The sequence below is a fragment of the Prionailurus viverrinus genome, chromosome B4 (genome assembly GCF_022837055.1).
Source record: "Prionailurus viverrinus isolate Anna chromosome B4, UM_Priviv_1.0, whole genome shotgun sequence".
NCBI classification, from domain to species: Eukaryota; Metazoa; Chordata; class Mammalia; order Carnivora; family Felidae; genus Prionailurus; species Prionailurus viverrinus.
The window spans coordinates 40,291,690-40,314,596 of NC_062567.1; the positions used below are offsets into that span (position 1 = coordinate 40,291,690).

The 22,907-nt window shown below is 40.1% G+C and overlaps 1 protein-coding gene across 2 annotated transcripts in view; it reads right to left on the bottom strand.

Moving 5' to 3' along the window:
* The window catches only part of LOC125170878 (alpha-2-macroglobulin-like), a 46,030-nt gene that overhangs the window by 11,842 nt on the left and 11,281 nt on the right, over positions 1 to 22,907 (bottom strand). For both annotated transcript variants that reach the window (XM_047867775.1, XM_047867774.1), the window contains exons 11-25: positions 22,307 to 22,468; positions 16,858 to 17,085; positions 16,545 to 16,608; positions 15,174 to 15,316; positions 14,442 to 14,591; positions 11,855 to 12,022; positions 11,120 to 11,228; positions 8,693 to 8,813; positions 7,792 to 8,020; positions 6,938 to 7,058; positions 6,481 to 6,602; positions 6,094 to 6,145; positions 1,762 to 1,845; positions 1,304 to 1,480; positions 689 to 776 (exon numbers count right to left, since the gene is read on the bottom strand). In XM_047867775.1, coding sequence (XP_047723731.1) covers positions 689 to 776; positions 1,304 to 1,480; positions 1,762 to 1,845; positions 6,094 to 6,145; positions 6,481 to 6,602; positions 6,938 to 7,058; positions 7,792 to 8,020; positions 8,693 to 8,813; positions 11,120 to 11,228; positions 11,855 to 12,022; positions 14,442 to 14,591; positions 15,174 to 15,316; positions 16,545 to 16,608; positions 16,858 to 17,085; positions 22,307 to 22,468 — 2,018 coding nt within the window. The remainder of the gene's footprint in view (positions 1 to 688; positions 777 to 1,303; positions 1,481 to 1,761; positions 1,846 to 6,093; positions 6,146 to 6,480; positions 6,603 to 6,937; positions 7,059 to 7,791; positions 8,021 to 8,692; positions 8,814 to 11,119; positions 11,229 to 11,854; positions 12,023 to 14,441; positions 14,592 to 15,173; positions 15,317 to 16,544; positions 16,609 to 16,857; positions 17,086 to 22,306; positions 22,469 to 22,907) is intronic.

Consider the following 22,907-nt stretch of genomic DNA (forward strand, 5'->3'; position numbering starts at 1 on the left):
GACAGCCACCCAGGCGCCCCAATTTCATTACTATTTTTAACCGATTTTAATTTTAAGTAATCTCTACACCCAACATGGGGCTGAACTTAACGTGAAGTCAACTATTGCATGCTCTACTGATTCAGCCACCCAGGTGCCCCCCCAAAGACATCTATTTTATTTTATTATTATTATTTTAAAATTTTACTTTATTTTTTAGAAGTTTATTTATTTATTTTGAGAAAGAGAGAGAGAGACAGAGAGAGAGAGAGCACGCACGAGTCAGGGAGGGACAGAGAGAGAGGCACGGAGACGGAATCCCAAGCTGGCTCTGAGCTGTCAGCGCAGAGCCTGATTCGGGGCACAGATTCACAAACCATGAGATCATGACCCGAGCCAAAATCAAGAGTCGGGTGCTTAACTGACTGAGCCACACAAGCACCCCCCGAACCCCCCCAGAATAGCTATTTTAGAAAGAATATGCTTGGTGTTATTAACAGGATGAATGTTGGGGACAGATCTAATATCCATGTATTTGAATGTCAACCTTTCTGGTGGTTACCTCGCTGGTCTTGGTATAGGTACTGAGCATAACCAACTACAGGTTTAATAATACATATGTGATAAGGTTACTGTGAATATACTTGTGATAATACATGTAAGAGAGCTGGTACGGAAATAGGAGCTCGAAAAACTGTCTATTCCTTACCAGGTATTGCCCTCATTCCTGCCATATTTCTCCCCAAAGGTGCTATAGGAGCCATCACGGTGCTTATAGGTCAGCTGTCTCTGGTAACCTGGAATAGAAGGTTAATGAAACAGTATGACAGATGGCATGTGTTTCGGCCGGAAAAATTACCAAAATGCCTCGGTCTCTGCTGATAGTTCTTTCTTTTAAGAAAATTTAAAAAACGCATTTATTTATTTTTGAGAGAGAGAGCACACAAGTGGGCGTGGGACAGAGAGAGAGAGAGAGAGAGAGGGACAGAGGATCCCAGGCGGGCTCTGCACTGACAGCAGAGAGCCTGATGTGGGGCTTGAACCCACGAACTGCGAGATTCTGACCATCTGGCGTCCCTTTGGTGATACTTCTTAAATTTTGCTGTCATATGTTAGAAGGGTCTGAGTTCTAAACATTAATGGGAAGTTGGACCCTGGATAGTTACCATAAAATTAGCGGTCACAGCATGCGTACCAAAGTAACTATGATACTATGAGAAGCCAACATACCATAGAACCGATAAGTAATTCAAGCCTATTGGGAAATCCAGTGTCTTGTTAAAATGACTCTGTGAAGTTTTCACTTACTTGTTTAATCACTCACCGGTATTGAGGTAGCCAATGGCCTTGGACTTGACCTCTGGAGTCAGCTGTTGTGTCTTATTTAGATAATTCAGAACATAGATGTTAGGAGCAAAGAGGACCATATTCTGTTCTCCACAGCCATAGGGCATTTGGAGGAGATTTTGTATATTTTGCATGGCAGAGCCCAAGATGTCTCCTAGGGAATGGGAGAGATGGGACATCATAAGTCTTCTAGATTATAATCTATCCGAATCCTTAAGAAGAAAGGAATAATTTTAGGAAGGTTGAAAAATGAAGATTTGGGGCAAGGGTGAGTTGTCCAGGGACAGGAGCATGATTGGGAGCAATGAACAAGCCCAAAGACAGAGGGAAGACTGAAGTTGAAATTAGAGTTGTTATTTTGAGGGAGTATTTATGGAAAAGAAATACAGCAAAAACTGCCCATATAGTAGAATGATTCACAGGGACGGAGCTCACCCAATACCGAGATGGAGGCTCGGGCAGATTCTTCTACCACGTTCTGTGGCAGCTTCAGAGATAATTGTTCAGACACTCCGGTATCTAGAGAAACACACAAGCCATAATGAAAATAATGCTCCTGTAGAGCTCCAAAACACAGAAGCCAGACTATGCCTTATACTTAAACTTCTGAAAAGTTGTCCCTCTTTCAGTATTTCCCTTAAAAAAAATACATACATATATATATGTGTATATATATATATATATATATAATCTTAAATGTGTACAAATGGGATTCTGAGATTTCTAGAAATTCTTCTTCCCCATCCCTCTTTTCCCCCATGTATTTAGAGTGCATTCCAAACAAGGCTACCAATTGACAAGTGCCCATGATGTTGTGACTCCGTCGTGACCATCCCGTGGCTAGCATGAGATGGTTACCACAAGATGATCAGTTTAGCGTCTATTCCTAACCTCCTTACTCGACAGTTGTATGAAAAACCCCCCTAATGTATACATAAGCAAAGGAAAAATCTCTGGGATTTCCAAATTCCAACAACAATGTCCTTACTGCCCTCAAATTTCACAGATAGGAAGATCGTATTTTTATGGGGGCCCGAGACATGGGACTGGGGGGGAAGGTGAACAGTATCTGACTCACTGAACATAAAATAATTGCTGCTGCTAGGCATACATTTACTGCCATTTTAGGATTGGTACATTTCATGACGATGAAAGAGAAATGTAGCATTTATCTTCATGCTGCGTCCCCCTTCCTCGTGAAATTAACATTGAAACTTTGGTCAAAGGGTACACATTTTCAGTTATGCAGGAAGATTACACTGTAGAGATCTATTGTATAGAACAATGCCTGCTATTAACAATACCATACTGAACACTTAAATGCTTATTTGCTAATAGGATCGATCTCATACTAAGTGATCCTATCACACGAAAAATATGCTAATAAGTGAGCGGCAGGAAACTTCTGGAGGTGATGGATAGGTTTATAGTATAGATTGTGGTGACAGTCTTACAGGTGTATACTTATTTCCAAACTCATCAAGTTGTATACATTAATTATGTATGTTGTTAATTACATTTATATACAGTTGTGTATCTAAATTTTAATTTTAGATACACAATTATATATATAATATACAATTATATAATATGTAATATATAATATATAATTATATAATATATAATTATATAATATGTAATATATAATTATATAATATATAATATATAACATATAATTATATATTATTTATATGTTAAAAATTTTTTTTAATGTTTTTTATGCATTCTTGAGAGATAGAGAGAAAGTGCATGTGCACACTTGCATGCAAGCATGGAGAGGCAGAGAGAGAGAATCCTAAGCAGGCAACATGGGGCTCGAACTCATGAAGCCTGAGATCATGACCTGACCCGATATCAAGAGTTGGATGCTGGGGCACCTGGGTGGCTCAGTCGGTTGAGCGGCCGACTTCGGCTCAGGTCACCATCTCGCGGTCTGTGGATTCGAGCCCGGCGTCGGGCTCTGTGCTGACAGCTCGGAGCCTGGAGCCTGTTTTGGATTCTGTGTCTCCCTCTCTCTGACCCTCCCCCGTTCATGCTCTGTCTCTCTCTGTCTCAAAAATAAATAACGTTAAAAAAAAAAAAAAAAAAGAGTTGGATGCTTAACCACCTGAGCCACCCGGGGGCCCTGTATTATTTGTATGTTAAAAAAAAAAAAAAACTCTCTTACCTTCCCCCCAAGAAACTTTTGTAAGAAAACAGATACCAGAGAGGAGCCTGAGTGGATTCTCTCTCTCTCTCTCTCTGCCCCTTCCCCTCTCTCTCAAAATAATTAAATAAACGTTAAAAAAAAAACCACACAACAGATGCCATAAAAAGGTAAAAGACAAATTACCAAGCCAAAAAAAAAAAAAAAAAAGCAACTTATTCAATAAAGAATCAGTGAGATACAGATGAATCAGAAAAAAAAAAAAAAAATCACTGCGACCTGAAAGGTCACAGGATATGAAGGCATTCATAAGTGTGTAAAAACGAGCTCATCGTCACTTGTGATTGTAGAGATTTAGATTAAAACATTATTTTTTTTCGGGGCGCCTGGGTGGCTCAGTCGCTTGGGCGACCGACTTCGGCTCAGGTCATGATCTCGCGGTCCGTGAGTTCGAGCCCCGCGTCCGGCTCTGTGCTGACAGCTTGGAGCCTGTTTCGGATTCTGTGTCTCCCTCTCTCTCTGACCCTCCCCCGTGCATGCTCTGTCTATGTCTCAAAAATAAATAAACGTCAAATAAAACATTATATTTTTTCATCTAAAATTTTCACCAAAATTGAAAACTTTCATGGTAAAAGATGCTGGTGATCACAGAGGGAAATATAAACTTGGTGAGAATATTAACATTTAGGTATTAGCAAAAGGGTTTTTAAAGTTCTATTAAAACTGGAGAATATACATATCACCTCTTAATTAGGAATTTCACATTTTACAAATAAATATACTTGCATCTGGGGGCGCCTGGGTGGCTCAGTTGGTGAAGCGTCTGACTCAGAGCCTGCCTGGAATTCTCTGTCTCCCTCTCTCTCTCTCTGTCCCTAACCCGCTCGCTCTCTATGTCTCTTTCAAAATAAATAAACACTTAAAAAAAATACTTGCGGGGCACCTGGGTGGCTCAGTCAGTTAAGTGTCCGACTTTGGCTCAGGCCACGATCTCACGGTTCGTGAGTTCCAGCCCGCATCAGGCTCTGTGCGGACAGCTCAGAGCCTGGACCCTGCCTCTGATTCTGTGTCTCCCTCTCTCTCTCTGCCCCTTTCCAGCTCATGCTCTGTCTCTCTCTCTCTTTCTCAAAAATAAATAAACATTAAAAAAATTAAAAAAAAAAAACCTTGCATCTATACATAAGGAGGTATTTATTTATTTATATTTATTCTTCTGGCAAATAGTTAAGAAAATGGGGAATAGCTAAAATACCAATCAGAACTGTGATATATCGATAGAGGGAACTTTACTAAAACTACATCAAAGGGAATTACCTTTTAGGAATGGGACTAAAAGGGATTACCTGGTTCTATAATTTAACATGGTTAGATTTTTAAGCTAGATTGCTGAGTAAGAAGTCATGAAATGTTACTTATCCAAGTTACAGGATGAAACTTAATACCATTTACATAAATCACATATATAAATAAATTCATCTATGAATATTATTTTTAAACATATATGGATGATAATTAAAGTATTAAAAATATTGCCTTTAATATGAAGTTGTGTTTTCTAAAGGAGAATGTATTTTTGTATTACACAGACAATAAAAATTAATTAAGAAATTTTTTTTGCTGTTTATTTTGGGGAGAGAGACAGAGTGTGAGTGGGGGAGGGGCAGAGAGAGAGGGAGACACAGAATCTGAGGCCGGCTCCAGGCTCTGAGCTGTCAGCACAGAGCCCAACATGGGGCTCGAACCCATGAACCGTGAGATCATGACCTGAGCCAAAGTCAGATGCTTAACAGACCGAGCCGCCCAGGTGCCCCCAATAAAAATTAATTTTAATAAAACAGCTTGATGATCAGCTTTAGACACATAAGAAATAAATCAAAGTAAAGAACTCAGGAATGGAAGGCAAGCCATGATAAAAGGATTTGGTGGTAAATTCACTTAAATGTAGAAATAAGGCTAGATAACCAGGCAATTACGTTTTTAGAACACATTTTATATATTTGAAGTCTTGACAGTATAATAAACACAGTAAACAACAATTCATAGGTAGACAGAGAAAGTCAAGAAACACATGTATGGTGTTGACTCCATGTTGTTTGAGGTGAGAACACATTGTGTCGATAAATTTCTTAGTGTACTAAATTTCTGTAAGTGTTTTTGTTTAGACTAGAAAATTCTTCACCGAGATAAAGTCGTATCTTCTATTGTGAGTTTCTTTAGTGTCTTCTCAAATGGGTTGATGGTTCTCTGGGTCTTACTTACCTTGTAGGGAAGTGTAGGAATAATATATAATGTCATATACATATATATATCATATATATGTTATATATGTTATATATAAATATATATCATATATATCATATATTATATGATATGAATCATATAATATATATCATATAATATATATCATATATATAAATAGATATCATATATATAATATATATTATATGATATAATATCATATAATATATGATATATATATCTATATAATATATATCATATATATATATATGATATATATAACCTGTCTCCTGGGCTTTATAATAATATACAAAATTCTTCAAACTTTAAATGTTACACAAACTTTGGTCAATGCTATCTTAATTATGATGAGTGACTCTTACCTGGTGGACAGAGCAAGGAGTTGAATGTTGCTTCCTTCTGTAGTCCTTCAGGCTTTAGGTGGAAAGAAAGAAAAGGTAGAGGTAAGAATGGACATGTACGTTGGTAGTAGAACTGACTTCCAAATGTATTACATAAATAAATTCTGTAAGTATAAGCAATATGAAGGAGACAGGTTGATAGATGAGGAGGAAGTGAGGGAAAAATGATATAAATATTGAGACAGAGAGAGAGAGAGAGATGGAGAAAGAGAAGAGGAGAGAATATTGTGAACGCTTCTGTGATTATGTATTATTTAACCCTTCTTAACTAAAACTTGGAATCTCAACTGGATTCACCATTGTTTTTATTGACTCGTTGTGACCTCTCAAATGGATTGGCTTACTTACTTCAACCAGCAGAGACTTGATGATTGTGTCTTTCTTTCCATATTCAGGGACCACAGTCACCTCGGTCCCACATGGCTCTTGAGACTCCAGTGCCTCTGCGCTCACGGTGAAGTTCACACTTCCTAAAAAAGGGGCAGTACAGATGAGCACCATCGCCTTCTTTCTCCATGCCTCCAAACCTCAAGTTTCATAAGTGTTCAATGTTTTGTAACCTCTTTTTGTTTTATAAAAACACAGGAGCAGGAATGGAAACACAGAGGCTAATGATACTGAGAATCCAAGGTGGAGGTGGAAGTAAAGGAAGTGGGGATAGCCTTCTAGAGTAAAAGACACAGGCAAAAATCCTACCATTGGAGGGGGTGTGTTTTTGCCTCAGGGAAAGAACATTAGACGTAAGGATCCTGCTGACATATACAATCCTTGAGTAGAGAATTGTCTCTAGGAGAGTGTCCCTCACCTAATGCCTTTGGTGTTACTGCCCAGGACAAAGTTTGCCGGCCATTCCCACAGATGCAGTGAGACTCTTGTTTCTTCTCCTGGACTAGGAATGCAGGAGATTCGTCTAGCTGCACATTAACCTGAAACCACACGTAAATCCAAGAGACAGATCAGAAGGAGAAGGAGACCAAAAGCATAATGGTTTGAAATAAAGCATGTTGGGGATTGGTTTAGGTTGCCTAATAGTAGAGATGATCTAAGTGCAGACCAACTACCTTTCCATGATCTGACATGGAAACCTTAGTATTTTTCAATAATCTGCTCATTCGTGGGGTGGGACAGGAGGTGCAAAAGTCATGATGGCATGTTGCCTGTGGAAACTCTACCTCTCTGGCCTGGGATCTTGACCATTCCTTCAGCTCTCCCAGCAGAGTGTTGCAAGATTTATAAATGCTTGTGGTTTCAGGGGAGGTCAGATGCTCACAAATAACTTTCAAAGTGAGGTTTGATATGTCTATTGGTCTATGATGCTATGTGAAAATTAAATACGTGGAAGGTAGAAGTCGAAACCTTAAGGGATCTAAGACGTGAGAATGAAGCGTACTGATTTTTGTCCACCTTGTCAGAAGTCTTCATACTGCACAAGCTTCCTAAACTTATGGGGTTGTGGTAAGGCTCAGAAGCTTGTTTTAAGTTGCACGTGTTTGGAAATACCAGCAACCATGGCGTCTATAACATATGAATATCTCTGAGAGGATTCCTCCTCTGGTAAGCTCATCTGGCACAAAGGAGTATGTCAGTATTTCAAAGAGTACAGTTTTCAATTTATTGGACCGTCACCTTGCGTTCAATTGAGGAAAGAAAGGTCCTTACCCGGATGCAATTGGAAAGGTAGTTTAGGACAGTGGCCTTGAGCGTGAAGGTCTCTCCGCGGATCACAGAGTAGGGCATTGTGAGCTCCACAAAGAAGGGCTGGAAGGCGCGGAGGGAGGCGGGAAGCGAGAGACCAAGCCCAGTGTCATTGGACAGACAGAGGGCCCCTGCCTTCCATTCCGTGATGGTGTCAGGGACTGTTACTCCCACTTCAGCCACACCTGATGCGCTGGGGAGGATAGAAATGTGAAGAACAGAAAGTAAACAGTGAAATAAATTCTTTCCAGGAAGAGAACTCCTATAAATAATTCTATTGTCGTGACCTGAATGCACTCAGTAGAAATATCAATAAAGGAGAGGATAATCAAGGCTTGAAATGGGAAAATATTAGAAGTCCTTTCCTTCCAATTCTGTTTGCAATTCTAGTCTATGTCAGAATCTTCTCTAGACATATAACTATAGCATTGTCTATTATAGACAATGTTGTTACAAATTGAATCTGTAATTTGAGATTGCTCTTAAATTTTACTCTTGAAAATACTGTTCCAGCGAAGGCAGGCTTACAGTTTTTAATTCTACTACGACTGCGTCTCGTTGGTCTGACTGATTCTGTGCTTAACCCAAGACTGTTGGCCGGTGAAAGATCTCTTATAGGTGTTAGTCTACGCAGTACCTGGTCCTTATTCCCATTTTCTGGAAGTCTTAGAATTAAATATGTGCAAAATTTCTCAGCTCTGATATAATTAGAAGAGTGAGACTTCATAGCAGAAGTACTTATGTTCAGCCTCTCCTGAAAATAACGTGTCTGAAAGAAATACTTGGATATTGAAAAATTAGCCAAACCCGGAAAATCGTGAGGAGTCTATATTCTTACCTTTTATATATAAAGAAAGTTACTTACTCTACGGCCACCAAGTCCCAGATCCACGTCTCAGGGAAATACTTTCTCACAGTCTCGGTGAACGCCTCTGAAACATGTGCCATTTCTGTAAGTTCCTGGCTTCTTTGCAATTGCGATATGGCTATGGTGGACGAGGGAGGAGACAGAAATAACAAATACAAAGATTAAGCTTATGAGAGCTTGTAATACATGTCACAAAAGAAATAAACAGGCTGATGGAACAGACAGGAACCAGGAGAGGATGCTTTGGTGTTAAGGGAATACTTCTTTGAGGAAGTGATATGTAAGCCGAATTCTAGAGCTTAAGTTTGGACTAGAGTAAGTCCAAAGTGAGTGGGGGTAAGAGAATCACAAATACAGGACATGGAGATCTAGAGGCAGAAAGAGCCTCGATTGCCTTTGTAGCAGAAAAGAGTCCTCTGTGCTTAGGGCACATTGTCTCGAAAGGAGAGTGATGTAACGTGGATTGGAAGAAGGGCGGGAGTCAGTTTCCATTTGGTATGTTCCTCCGTGGGGTCAAAGAACCACTGTCCCCAAACATTATGACAGTGGTTCTGAGAAAGTTTACAGGAGTGAAGGATCAAGGATAAAAACGTTTTTAGGGCGTGAGGGTGGCTCAGTCAGTGAAGCGTCCGACTTCGGCTCAGGTCGTGATCTCGCGGTCTGTGAGTTCGAGCCCCGCGTTGGGCTCTGGGCTGACAGCTCAGAGCCTGGAGCCTGCTTTGGATTCTGGGTCTCCCTCTTTCTCTGCCCCTTCCCCGTTCGTGGTCTGTCTGTCTGTCTCTCTCAAAAATAAAAATAAACATTAAAAACGAGTTCTTTCTTTCCACATGTGTCAGAAGGTCAGTGGGGTTCTCTTGCCTGTTTACTTTCTGTTAATGGTGTGCTGGTAAATATTTAACAACCAGTTCTCTGAAAAAACATTTGTGCCTGTACATAAGTTTGCTATAAATTCCACTTTTTAAAAAAAATTATTTTATTATTTTTTAAGTGTTTACTTTTGAGAGAGAGAGAGAGAGAGAGAGAGAGAGAGAGAGGAGGGGGAGGGGCAGAGAGAGAGGTAGACAGAATCTGAAACAGGCTCCAGGCTCTGAGCTGTCAGCACAGAGACGACGTGGGGCTCGAACCCATGAACCATGAAATCATGACCTGAGCTGAAGTCAGTTGCTTAACTGACTGAGCCACCCAGGTGCCCCTACTATAAATTCTACTTTAAAGGATTATAGACTTTAGCTTATAAATAATAAAAACATATAATAATATTTATTTAAATTCCATATAACTAATGAATTTTCATTGAATATTTTCCTTGATTTTTTGACAAATTCTTTAGTGTGTATTCAACTAATATTCCACCAGGATTTGACAATATCAAACTATAAATAAATGGTTACTTAGTGTCTGATTCACCAGTAAAGTAGCCCTTATCACTGACAAATAAATGTGATTTCAACATGAATATTGACCGATATTTTGGGGAAGTTAGAGCTTCCTTACCTAACTGGTGCGAATGTAGTCCCAACTTGTGAACATTTCTGTTTCTATTTATGCTGATCCTGTGACTAGAAATTATATCTTTCCTTTCAACCTCACACATCTCCATTTACTAGAGGTGGATTCTTCTTCTTCTTCTTCTTCTTCGTCTTTTTAAAGTTTATCTTATTTATTTTGAGAGAGAAAGAGCAAGTAGGGGAGAGGCAGAGAGGAAGGGAGAGAATCCCAAGTAGGCTCCATGCTGTCAGCACAGAGCCCGATGCAGAGCTTGATCCCATGAACTGTGAGATCCTGACCTGAGCCCAAATCAAGATGCTCACGGCGCCTGAGTGGCTCAGTTGGTTGAGGTCCAACTTTGGCTCAGGTCATGATCTTGCAGTTCGTGGGTTCGAGCCCCATCGGGCTCTGTGCTGATGGTATAGAGCCTGGAGCCTGCTTCGGATTCTGTGTCTCCCCCTCTCTCTCTGCCCCTCCCCTGCTCATGCTCTCTCTCTCTCCTTCAAAAATAAATAAATTTAAAAAAACATTAAAAAAAAAAAGAGTGACACTCAATTGACTGAGCCACCCAGGCACCCCTAGAAGCGGATCCTTCATGAATGAGTTTCCTGATTGCTCAATCAGAATTAATCCTTTCTTTTATTCTGTATATCTGTACCTCTGTCTCTCTCTCTCTTTAAATGGGAGTATAGTTGACACACAGTTCCTGTACCTCTCTTATGAAACTTCTTACATTCTGCCTTGTATCCTCTCCAGCATTGCATATGTGGGGGCTTGACACAATCGATGTTTGGGTTTGTATTGCTATGTGATCTTGAGCAAGAACCTTAATATATCTGAATCACAAGTTCTTTTTTGTTCATTTTATCACATTTTCTATTTTTAAAACATCTTTTGTTTGATTCAGTATATTAGCTTTTATTTTTACTTTTTTACCTGGAGAAGCGAATAGTCTTTGAGATGACTGCATTGCATAGGGTTCAGGTGGTGAGCATACTTTGGGTTTATGAATCCTTGTGTTGGTGAATACCTTTAAGCCCATATCCTATGAAGGAAATTATCACCGAATTAGTACATAAATATGAAATATATAGGCACATACTTCATTGAATTTCACAAACATTCCAATTAGCTTAATACTAAACTTTTTTTTTCTTTTCTTTTTTTTTAAATTTAAGTAGAGCCCAACTTCAAGCAGGGCCTGAACTCATGACCCTTAGATCAAGACCTGAGCTGAGACCAAGAGTTAGATGCTTAACCGACTGAGCCACCCAAGTGCCCCAATATTGAACTTTTAATGCTCACATCTGTAGAAAGGATATTGGTATACTCACGGAAGTAATTTTATTCTGTTGGTAAAACTCTTTTAACAGAAATATTTTATATATGTGACGTTTATAAATAACACAAGGCAATTAATTTCGGGAAAAATTAAAAAAAAAACTTGATTACTAGTCCAAAAAGTTCTAGCTCTGGCCCTTTGCTATGATCAGATCTGCCACTATTCATAATCTTGGAGAAGTCACTTGACCTCTCTGTGTCCCGTTACCCTCAACTGTGATATGAAGGTATTAAAACAAATATGTATTTTTTGCATATATAATATTCCATGAATCTTTAGAATTCAAAATCTTCAAAACATCTTTAGAATCTAAAATACAAGGAATTTACCTGTAGGAAGCTATACATATCTTTTTCATTTGTGTTTGATACAGGCGAATACATGATTCCATTGACAAAGACATTACGGCTATTGACACAGTCTTCATCATCTTCCTCCTGTTGATTCAAACTCGCAGGGAAACCAGTGAGGTCCTTCACTGGTAGCAGGTTATAAACCTGTATGAATGCAAAGGACAAAAGGACAAACTTATTTGTGGCTTATTCTTCTTACATGCGAAGAGAAAAGAAAAGCATAATTACAGCCAGTCTTCTTTGAGTGCCACTGTTGCTTAAATAATTTACAGAGATGAAGCTGTTTTAAGAATTTTAGGGAAAAATACCCCCAAACATCCCCATCGAAGTACACAAGGATCACGATAGCTCGTTACACAGTTCAGAGGCAAACACTAGACTCCATACTAGAATGGAATAAAACTTTATCGGGATAAATCTATGCCTGCTATATTTGGGACATGGTATAAAACATCACCTGATAGAAGGAAATGATAGTTATGTCTCTCCTTGTGGTTAGCAACTGACTCAGTGTATAACAACATTAACGAACACATGTTCTGAACGGGCATACGAATAAGTAAATATCCTCTATATAGGATAGGATAATATTTTCTTAGGCATATTCTCCATCTCCCCCCTCGTTTTTTTCTTGAAAGCATATTATATGTTCTTGTCTATCTCATCTATGGAAGCAGAAGTTCCACGAGAGCATGGCTTCTTGTTGTTCAAGGAGTTCACTAATAGATCCCCGCATTCCAACAAACAGTAGGTACACCTACAACACAGCAGGTACTAACTAAATACCTATTGAATGAATGGCTTATGTTACTGGAGACAAAGTGTTTCATTAGTAAAATACTATCAAGGCTCGAGAGGACGGGACTAGTGTTCTAACCCAGGTCTACTCCTAAATACCTGAAAGCTTCTACTTTTTTATTAAAAATTAGTAGGATATTCTGCCTTATCTATCCACCAGTGTTGCTATAATTTAAAAAGATCCTGAGATGGGGCGCCTAGGTGGCTCTTCAGTTAAGCGACTGACTGTTGATTTTGGCTCAGGTCATGGTCTCATGGTTTGTGGGATTGAGCCCCATGTCTGGCTTGGCGCTAACAGCATGGAGACTACTTGGGATTCTCTCTCCCTGTCTCTCTGCCCCTTCCCCCCTTAAAGTAAATTAAAAAAAATAAAAAGACCCCAAGAAGGAGGAAATTATTCTATAAACATAAAACATTGTATTTTTCCATATATGCCCTTGCTCCCTCTACTGAAATGTACGCAATACTTCCTTTAGAAGAATTCTATTATTGGGGCGCCTGGGTGGCACAGTCGGTTAAGCGTCCGACTTCAGCCAGGTCACGATCTCGCGGTCCGTGAGTTCGAGCCCCGCGTCGGGCTCTGGGCTGATGGCTCAGAGCCTGGAGCCTGTTTCCGATTCTGTGTCTCCCTCTCTCTCTGCCCCTCCCCCGTTCATGCTTTGTCTCCTTCTGTCCCAAAAATAAATAAACGTTGAAAAAAAAAAAAATTTAAAAAAAAAAAAAAAAAAGAAGAATTCTATTATTTTCAATTAAATTCCATTTGGAAGGACTAAAAAACTAAAAATCGTTTCTTATAACTTTTTTTCTTAGTAAAAAATATAAATTTCTCTTTGTAAAATTTTGATAGTAAAAAAGAAACTTCCGGAAGAGGTTATTTCAATTGGCTTCATATTGAAAATTTGAAGACACAAGCAAATGACTATTAGCAAGTGGTGACTTGTTTCTCATTGTTCTACTCCAGCATACACTTGTGCTATTTCTTCTATTGACATTTTAAAGGATTTAATTTATTAATGTCATTTATCATATAGTAATTCATTTCTCCAAAAAAAATTTTGTTTAAAGTTTATATATTCTGAGAGAGAGAAAACACAAACAGGGAAGGAGCAGAGAGAGAGAGAGAGAGGAGAAACCAAGAATCCCAAGCAGGCTCCACACTGGCGTTGGGGGGCTCGAACTCATGAGCGGTGAGACCATGGCCTGAGCTGAAGTCAGATGCTTAACCAACTGAGCCACCCAGGTGCCTCCATTTCTCCAAATCTTTATTCATCAGAGACAATGTATATCTTCCTTCAGAAATTGGGTTCATCTTGGAACCTATAGTGTTTGATACAATTCTTAACAAAAACAGAAATTTGATATTTCATATCAGTTGTCGTGCACCTAAATGTACCACTTTTGTTAGGCTTTTTCAAACATTACAACTAGTTTGAAAATACCTATTACCAGTTTAGAGAGCTCTAGGATTTCAGGGGCTTTGAATGGTGCATAATTTTATTGACATACACGTATATAAACAAACACACATGTACATATGCGTGTTTATGTTTGTATACGTATATAAATTAGGTAAACAAATACATATCTATGTGTTGAAATGTAATATATTTCTCACCCAAAAAAGTGCCCATGAAAGAGATCAAAGCTACTAACTCCTAGGTAAATAGAATTTTGATAGATTCTATCTTACTCAGAGAGGCCTTTCTCCTCACCCTGAGCCCCTCGCACGGCCCTTCCTGACCCCCCAGGGCTGCCGGGAACTCACCGAGGCCGCTGACAGCTCAGCCTCGGGCCTCATGAGCAGCACACTTTGGTCCACGGCACGGAGGGCGCAGAGGGACTGAGGAGAAGCTGAGACTCGCAGGTGGACGTGTGAGGCCGGGAGACTTTGTGCTGGACGGAAGCTCAAGTCCACCTATGAAATTGGGGAGAATGGTCAGAAAAACAAATGTCCTGATTTAATTGATCGTTCACAAGCATTTCCTGAGTGTTCCACGCATTCAGGACGTACTGACTTTATTTGACTTGGCGGTGGTCGGCACCATGGGAGCCTTGAGGCTTTTTGTCCCCTACGCTTCACTCTGACTCCCAAGAATCAGTTGAACCATTGTAATGACATCTAATTCTCATAAATGATTAAATTTGAGATTCCATTTTTTACCTTTGTTACAAGGTAAGGTGTTTGTTAAGTGTGGGTGAGTGCACACGGTTCTAGATGCTCTCATATTTTTCTTTTGGCTCCCTAGTAATCTTAAAAACTCGTGTTTCCAATGTTTCTCATAGACGGGAGCAAGATACTCTGAACTGTATCATATAGTAAGCGACAGTGCACGAGAATTTTAAACTAGGAGGCAAGTGGCATGGATTCCTCGTGTGTCTCTGCCATTCCCTTGCTGAAAATCTCTGGAGGGTTCATTTTAACCCCTTTGGCCCCAGTGGTTCACATGCAGAAAATAATTGATAATAATAGCAACTGAAAAAAAAAAAAAAAACCCACCTTGTTGGACAGACAGTTTTCAATCGTATATTTTGCAGAATCCCCAACCACTTCCCCGTCAGGTAAAATGGCGTAGATGAGCAATCGGGCGATGGGAGCAATGTCTGTGTCCACAGGGACTGACACCGAAAAGTGGCCTTTCACTGGAGCGCAGAAAGAATGAGGAATTGTGAGTATGGGTTAGACGTCTCCCCAGCGCTGAAATGAAAGTTTTCTGTCCCACGAAGCCAGTTTTAGGAGCCTGGTCTGGTTAACGGCTGTTTCTATTGGTTGGTATAACGGGTAGCAACCAGCAGACCTAGTAGGCTTAGTAGTAAACAGAGAATGTTTACCTCTAAGAATTCTGTACCTCTGAGAACTCTAGCTTTAGGAAGAACCTTATCAAAGTGCTCTCTTCTCTTATCCTACAATGGTTCCAGGCTAATTTTCAGCTTTAGCTCGTCTACACAGAGTTCTGATTTTATCTGAGGGCATGGAGACATCCACTTGGCTACTATTTGATCTAGACTTCACACTAGAGAAGGGAGATAGAACCAGAAGTTATGAAGAAACAACAAAAGAGTGGTTCACTGGTAAGTTTTGTTGTAAGTGGTCCCTGAGACTTCCTTAGAAGAGCTGAAAACTTCGGAGGTTTATATCGGTCCGTATTTATTCATGGCGAGAGTCCCATTCCATGGTGGAAGTACCCAATTTAACCTTTCATAAATCAGAACTATCTTCAAAAGGGAATATGATAGAAAGATATAAATGACTCAGCAAAAGACGGAGCATATGGAAAACATTCCAAAATTTTACCTTTCTCTCCATTTCCTAAAACAATTTTTTTTTGATTTTTTTTTTCAACGTTTTTTATTTATTTTGGGGACGGAGAGAGACAGAGCATGAACGGGGGAGGGGCAGAGAGAGAGGGAGACACAGAATCGGAAATAGGCTCCAGGCTCCGAGCCATCAGCCCAGAGCCCGACGCGGGGCTCGAACTCACGGACCGCGAGCTCATGACCTGGCTGAAGTCGGACGCCTAACCGACTGCGCCACCCAGGCGCCCCCTTAAAACAATTTTAAAATGCCATTTGAGAAGAAGCTCCATGAATGTCTATGGTTTGGAAACGTGGAATACGCAGAGATTCTAAGACAACAACATCAACACTTTAAATGATCTGGACAGAATACAGTGCTGAAGGAAAAGAAAAGAAATATTCGGTAAAGGGTGAAAAAAACAGCACCCCGTTATTTCTTTCCCCTCTCAGCTTCTCATTTATTGGAGTTAGATGGAAATCCTCTCTCTTTTTTGAAACTATTTCTGGTATTTCTGCAGCGGAAGGCTGACTGTGTCGGAGTGGGGCAGAAATGTGGAATTATGGAAATACTCACTATCTCCCTGCTTCACAGCCAGCACATAGGTCCCAGTTCGGACAATGCCTCCCTTTGCCATTATCTGCAGAAAAGGCAAGGAAAAGGAACTTGGTTTGCCTGACAAAAATCTTACACCCCACGTCTTGCCCTTCATGCGTCATTCTTGCTTTCTTGAGCCCGAGCGGGCAATAATTAGCCCAAAGAGAAGCCAAACTTTCAAAAGGAACATGGATAATAAGTCAAAGTAGTGACATCTACGCGGTTTCCTGGTTCTTTGCCCCTCAGAGGGCTCTTGCCTATGGGGAGTCAACCAACTGGCCTTCCTTCTCACCAGATAATAGAACACGAGCTCCTTCAGCGTCTCCAGGGCGTGTCCATTCAGGATATAATGTGCTTGGACTGTCTGAGTTTGGCCACAGGGCAGTTCATGAGGCACGGGCTCTAGGTGGACAAAACTCTTGCTTAGGGAGAATACAAGGTTCGCAGTGTGATAAGCTTCTTCGTTTTCTGCTGACAGCCATTGATAGCCATAACAGGGACTCTGATCCTTGTATTTGACCTAGTGAATTAAAAAAAAAAAAACCACAGTATTAATTTCATAGATCATATGTCAGAGGGAATCAAAGTTCTCACAAAACTGCCTTGGTTCATCGTCCTACCTTAACTAGCACCTAGAAATCTTTTACTCCACAGTAAAAAGTGAGAGAGTGTTTATCTCTATTGCAGGCCTTTGCACCGCAGAGGCTCCCTGGGTTGGTATTTAAATTTCTGGAGGGCATACACAGAGGCATCTTTTGCTGTGTTTCGTTTGCGCGACACTTTTTTGGGGGCCACTTTACCTACGCAGACAGAGACGCTGGAATTCTAAAAGCCCACTGAGGAGACCAAATAGTCTCCAGAAACTGAAGAACTACACTTCGGAGACTTATTTACGATGGATTTCCACCAGGTATTATGAATATGTCATGTTTCAACCTTAAGGGTCTGAGAACACTTCCTGTCAATAGCGTTGGGTTCCAGAGTTGAGTTGGTCAGTTAGCTGAAGTCTATCTATCACTCCTGGGCTGTCTGTGGCTGATTATTTTATTTTGCTTTCCGAATGTTTACTTATTTATTTGGAGAGCGAGAGAGCTTGTGTGGCAAGAGCAGGGGAGGGGCAGAGGGAGAGGGAAGGAGAGAATCCCAAGCGGGCTCTGAGCTGCCAGCACAGAGCCTGAAGTGGGGCTCGAACCCACCAACCTTTGAGACCATGCTTTGAGCCGAAATCAAGAGTCAGACTCTTACCCAACTGAACCACCCAGGCTGATTGTTTTTAATGCTTTTTGTGCCTCTGGACTCTCAAGGTTCATAAGCCCTTTTGGGGTTGTCATTTAACTCTTCTCCATGCAGAAGACTTTCCATATTCTTTTCAGGCTTCCCCTATCCTCATCCTCACCTCCCAAGTGGCATGAATGAATCCTTGTGTCAGCAAAACACTTTATTTATATTTCAATATACGCTCCAGTGATAACATATAAATAATTACCAGAGGAGTTATTTAAAAATAATATTTTTATTTTCAGGATGAGCACATTGCCTGGCGCATGGAAAACGTTCAAGACACTTCTTGATTGAATAAATGGGCAAACACTCAATTTTTAGCTAATTAGGAGATACGGGCTTTAATGCCATCCATGTAAAGTGGGTTCAATCAAATATCCCATTTATTTGTCATCATTATTATGTAATGTTTACTTGAGTGTCCATATATCTCTATGTGTATATTTACATTTCCATTGATGCATAGAGAACTCTGCTAATATAAAGTGAATTATATGGGTATAACAAAAATCTGGAGAAAATTAGAATAGCAGTGGGAAAATAAAGCAAGAACAATAATTTATAGGGTGTATACACTTGAAAGGAATGCTACTAGTCATGTTAATGGGGCGCCTGGGGGACTCAGTCAGTTAAGCGACCAGCTCTTGGTTTCGACTCAGGTCATGATCTCATGGTTTGTGGGTTTGAGCCCTGCATTGGGCTCTCCGCTCACGGGGGAGACCTGCTTGGGATTCTCTATCTCTCCCTCTCTCTGCCTCTTCCCTCCTTGCTCTCACTCTCTCTTTCTCTCTCCCCCTCCCTCTAAAAATAAAACCACCCCAAAAGCTTAAATGCTAGTGATGTTAAAATGGGCTTTTACAGTAATAATATTCATATTCAAGTTAAAGGGGGCTTACTAAGTGCTTTAATATGTATTATCTTTTTCATAAGTATATATTTTTTCCATTTTCATTTCAAAATAACACATTAACTTTTAAAAAAGAAGTTAAACATCACATTTAATCCCCAAACCCTGATAACTAAAGGACATTACTTATAAAATTTTTTTAATGTTTATTTATTTTTGAGAGTGAGAGAGACAGACTATGAGTGGGGGAGGGACAGAGAAAGAGGGGGACACAAAATCCGAAGCAGGCTCCAGGCTCTGAGCTGTCAGCACAGAGCCCGATGTGGGGCTCGAACTCATAAATGGTGAGATCGTGACCTGAGCTGAAGTCAGACGCTTACCCGATGGAGCCACCTAGGTGCTCCCTAAAGGACATTACTTTTAAATTGAGATATTCCTAAAAGTAGCTTGAGGATTCTGTGTCTAATACTATAAACATGAATATATTACATACAAAATAATGTCCTCCTTTGCCTATTTAGGGGCCTAGTATTTGAAAAGCCATTTGGGTTGATTGCACTTTCTTTCATAAAAGAAAAAAAAACCTTTATTAAATTTTTGTTTCTCATGTTTTTTTTTTTTTTTCTTAAAGTCTCTAGGCTTCCTTTTTATTTTTTATTTATTTATTTTTTAACATTTATTTATTTTTGAGACAGAGAGAGACGGAGCATGTACGGGGGAGGGTCAGAGAGAGGGCGACACAGAATCTGAAACAGGCTCCAGGCTCCGAGCTGTCAGCACAGAGCCCGATGTGGGGCTCGAACTTACAGACCGCGAGATCATGACTTGAGTCGAAGTCGGCCGCCCAACCGACTAAGCCACCCAGGCGCCCCTAGGCTTACTTTTTAAATTTCATAGTTGTTTCATTAACTTCACTGCTCAATGCAACAAGATCTACATTCTTCCTTGAATGTCAATCACCTTTCTGATTCTGACCTCTAGATCTACCTTATCTTCCTTAACATGTTAATGCAAAACTCACTTCTTTACCCCGGAGAACAGTAATGTAGCTCTGTGGATTCTGCAAATTCCCATGTGCTACGTGTACCCAGCCGGCTTTGCGTCAAAAGTTAAAACAGTGTTGGGGCGCCTGGGTGGCGCAGTCGGTTAAGCGTCCGACTTCAGCCAGGTCACGATCTCGCGGTCCGTGAGTTCGAGCCCCGCGTCGGGCTCTGGGCTGATGGCTCAGAGCCTGGAGCCTGTTTCTGATACTGTGTCTCCCTCTCTCTCTGCCCCTCCCCCGTTCATGCTCTGTCTCTCTCTGTCCCAAAAATAAATACGCGTTGAAAAAAAAAAAATTAAAAAAAAAAAAGTTACAACAGTGTTTTCGTTACCTCCCATTTCTCCATACTACTGGACTCTGGGTTCCTTGTGAGTGGAAGTAAATCATAATCTGTGCAATAGCATTTTCTGTTATTTTTGCTATTTCTTCGTCTATAGAGCTTGGCTGAATACAGCCTTTTCTTTTTCTGTAATTTATATGTAACAAACATTTTCTCAAAACCCTCAGCCTCATGTTCTCTACTCTCATTTTCTGGCAGTCTCTGTCTTCATTTCAGGACGACTCAACTTAGGTTACCGGGTTTTTCCTCTTGTTTCTCCCCCCCCCCCTCTTTTTTTTGTTTCAAGTTTTTATTTAAATTCTTATTAGTTTCAAAATGTAGTATCTTATTTGATGGGGCACATGCACCCCAATATATTTAAATGCTATAGATTTATAGCAGCATTATCAACACTAGCCAAATTATGGAAAGAGCCCAAATGTCCATCCACTGATGAATGGATAAAGAAGATGTGGTATATAAATACAATGGAATATTAGTCAGCCATCGAAAAGAATGAAATCTTGCCATTTGCAGCAACGTGGATGGAGTGAGAGTGTATTATGCCAAGTGAAATAAGTCAGATAGAGAAAGAAAAATACCATGTGATTTCACTCATATGTGGAATTTAGGAAACAAAACAAATATATGGGAAGGAAAAGAAAAGAGAGAGGGAAACAAACCATAAGAGACTCTTTTTTTTTTTTTAAATTTTTTTTCCACGTTTATTTATTTTTGGGACAGAGAGAGACAGAGCATGAATGGGGGAGAGGAAGAGAGAGAGGGAGACACAGAATCGGAAACAGGCTCCAGGCTCTGAGCCATCAGCCCAGAGCCTGACGCGGGGCTCGAACTCACGGACCGCGAGATCCTGACCTGGCTGAAGTCGGACGCTTAACCGACCGCGCCACCCAGGCGCCCCAAGAGACTCTTAATGATAGAGAACAAACTGTGGGGTGATGGAGAGAGGTGGATGGGGGATGGGCTAAATGGGTGACGGACATTAAGGAGGGCGCTAGTTGTGATGAGCCTAGGGTGTTATACGGAAGTGATGAATCACTGAATTGTACTCCTGAAACCAATACTGCACTGTATGTTAACTAACTAGAATTTAAGTACAAAGTTGAAAAGAAAAAATAATTTAAAAAATGTATTATCTTATTTAATTCTCACAACAACCCCAGGAATTAGGTACTAATATTGTACCCGCTTTACAGATAAGAAAATAAAATATAGAAGTTTTTCGTTATTTTCTCTTAATATAGAGTTAGGCCAGGATTTTAATATAATTTATCTGATTCTGGAACCTACTCTTTCTTTTCTTTTCTTTTCTTTTCTTTTCTTTTCTTTCCTTTCCTTTCCTTTCCTTCCCTTCCCTTCCCTTTCCTTTTTTCCTTTCTTCTTTCTGTAAACATTTTCTTCTTAATGGTGGGAAAAACACCTACCAAAAATGACCATCTTAGTTATTTGTAAGTGAACAGATTGCTGGTATTAAGTAGTGTGCAATAGATCTCCAGAGTTTTTTCATCTTTGTCCAACCAAAGCCAATAAACAACAATTCCTCATTTCTCCTCTGCAGCCCCTGGCAACCACTATTCTTTCTGTTTCTATGACTTGACTATTTCAGGTACCTAATGTAAGTGGAATCATACAGTGTGTGTGTGTGTGTGTGTGTGTGTGTGTGTGTTTGGTAATGGGCCATTTCACGTAGCATAATGTCTTCAGGGTTCATTCACATTGTAGCATGTGACAGATTTCCTTTCTTTTTAAACCTGATACCATTCCACTGTATGTATAGACTACCTTTTGTTTTTCCGTTCATCTGTTGGTGGATATTTGAGTTGCTTCCCCTTCTTGGTTAATGTGAGTAGTGTTATTATCAACATGAGTGTGCAAATACCTCTTTGAGACCCTGCTTTCAATTATTTTGAATATACATCCAGAATGAGATTACTGGATCATATGGTAGTTCTATTTTTAAGTTTTGGAGGAACTGCCGTGCTGTTTTCCACAGTGGCCACACCATTTTGCATTCTCAACAGCGCACAAACGGAACCCACGCTTTTAACCACAACACTATACTGCCTCCTTTTTAATAATGTTTTCAAAGTTGACCTGAAAAATTGACTTATAATTTCTTTTTTTTTTCATTTCCATAGGACTAAACACCTCTTAGAAATGTCATCACTTCTAGGTTGCAACCTTATTTCCAAGGCTATTTCATGTCATTGGTGACTTCTCTTCCAACTTACCCTGACAGTGAGAGAGGTGCCCATCACGCTGGTGGGGTCGATAGAGAACTGTACCAGGCCATGCTCATCAGTGGTCGCATTGGATTTATAGTTAGCTTCATTTGCTGTGATGAAGATGAGTTCATTTGGCATGGGGACACCTTTCCCATCCACTAGTTGCACCTGAAGATTAAAATCTGTGGATCAGTTATATGGTTAATACCCAGCAGTCACCAAACATTCATTCTATCACAAATATTTATTGAGTACATCCTATATGTTGGATATGGTTCCGGGCATTGAGGCTATCGCAGTGAACAAAGCAAAGCTCCGCCATCTAGATAGAGCTCACCATCTAGTAAAAGAGATAGATGTTAAATAAATGCATAAATGATATATACGTGTTTAGTAGTCATCAGTCCTGAGACAAACAGTAAAGCAGTGTAAAGGGATGGAGAATCATGGAAATGAAGATAGGGATGACCTGAAAAGTGTATTCTCTGGATATTTTAGAAGTGCTGTGGGTTATATAGAACCTTGGAGAGTCAAAGAACACAAGAGTCAGATCGTAATGACAATTTTTAACCCCTTAGCCAAACTTAATTGAGCCCCAGGCGCTTAT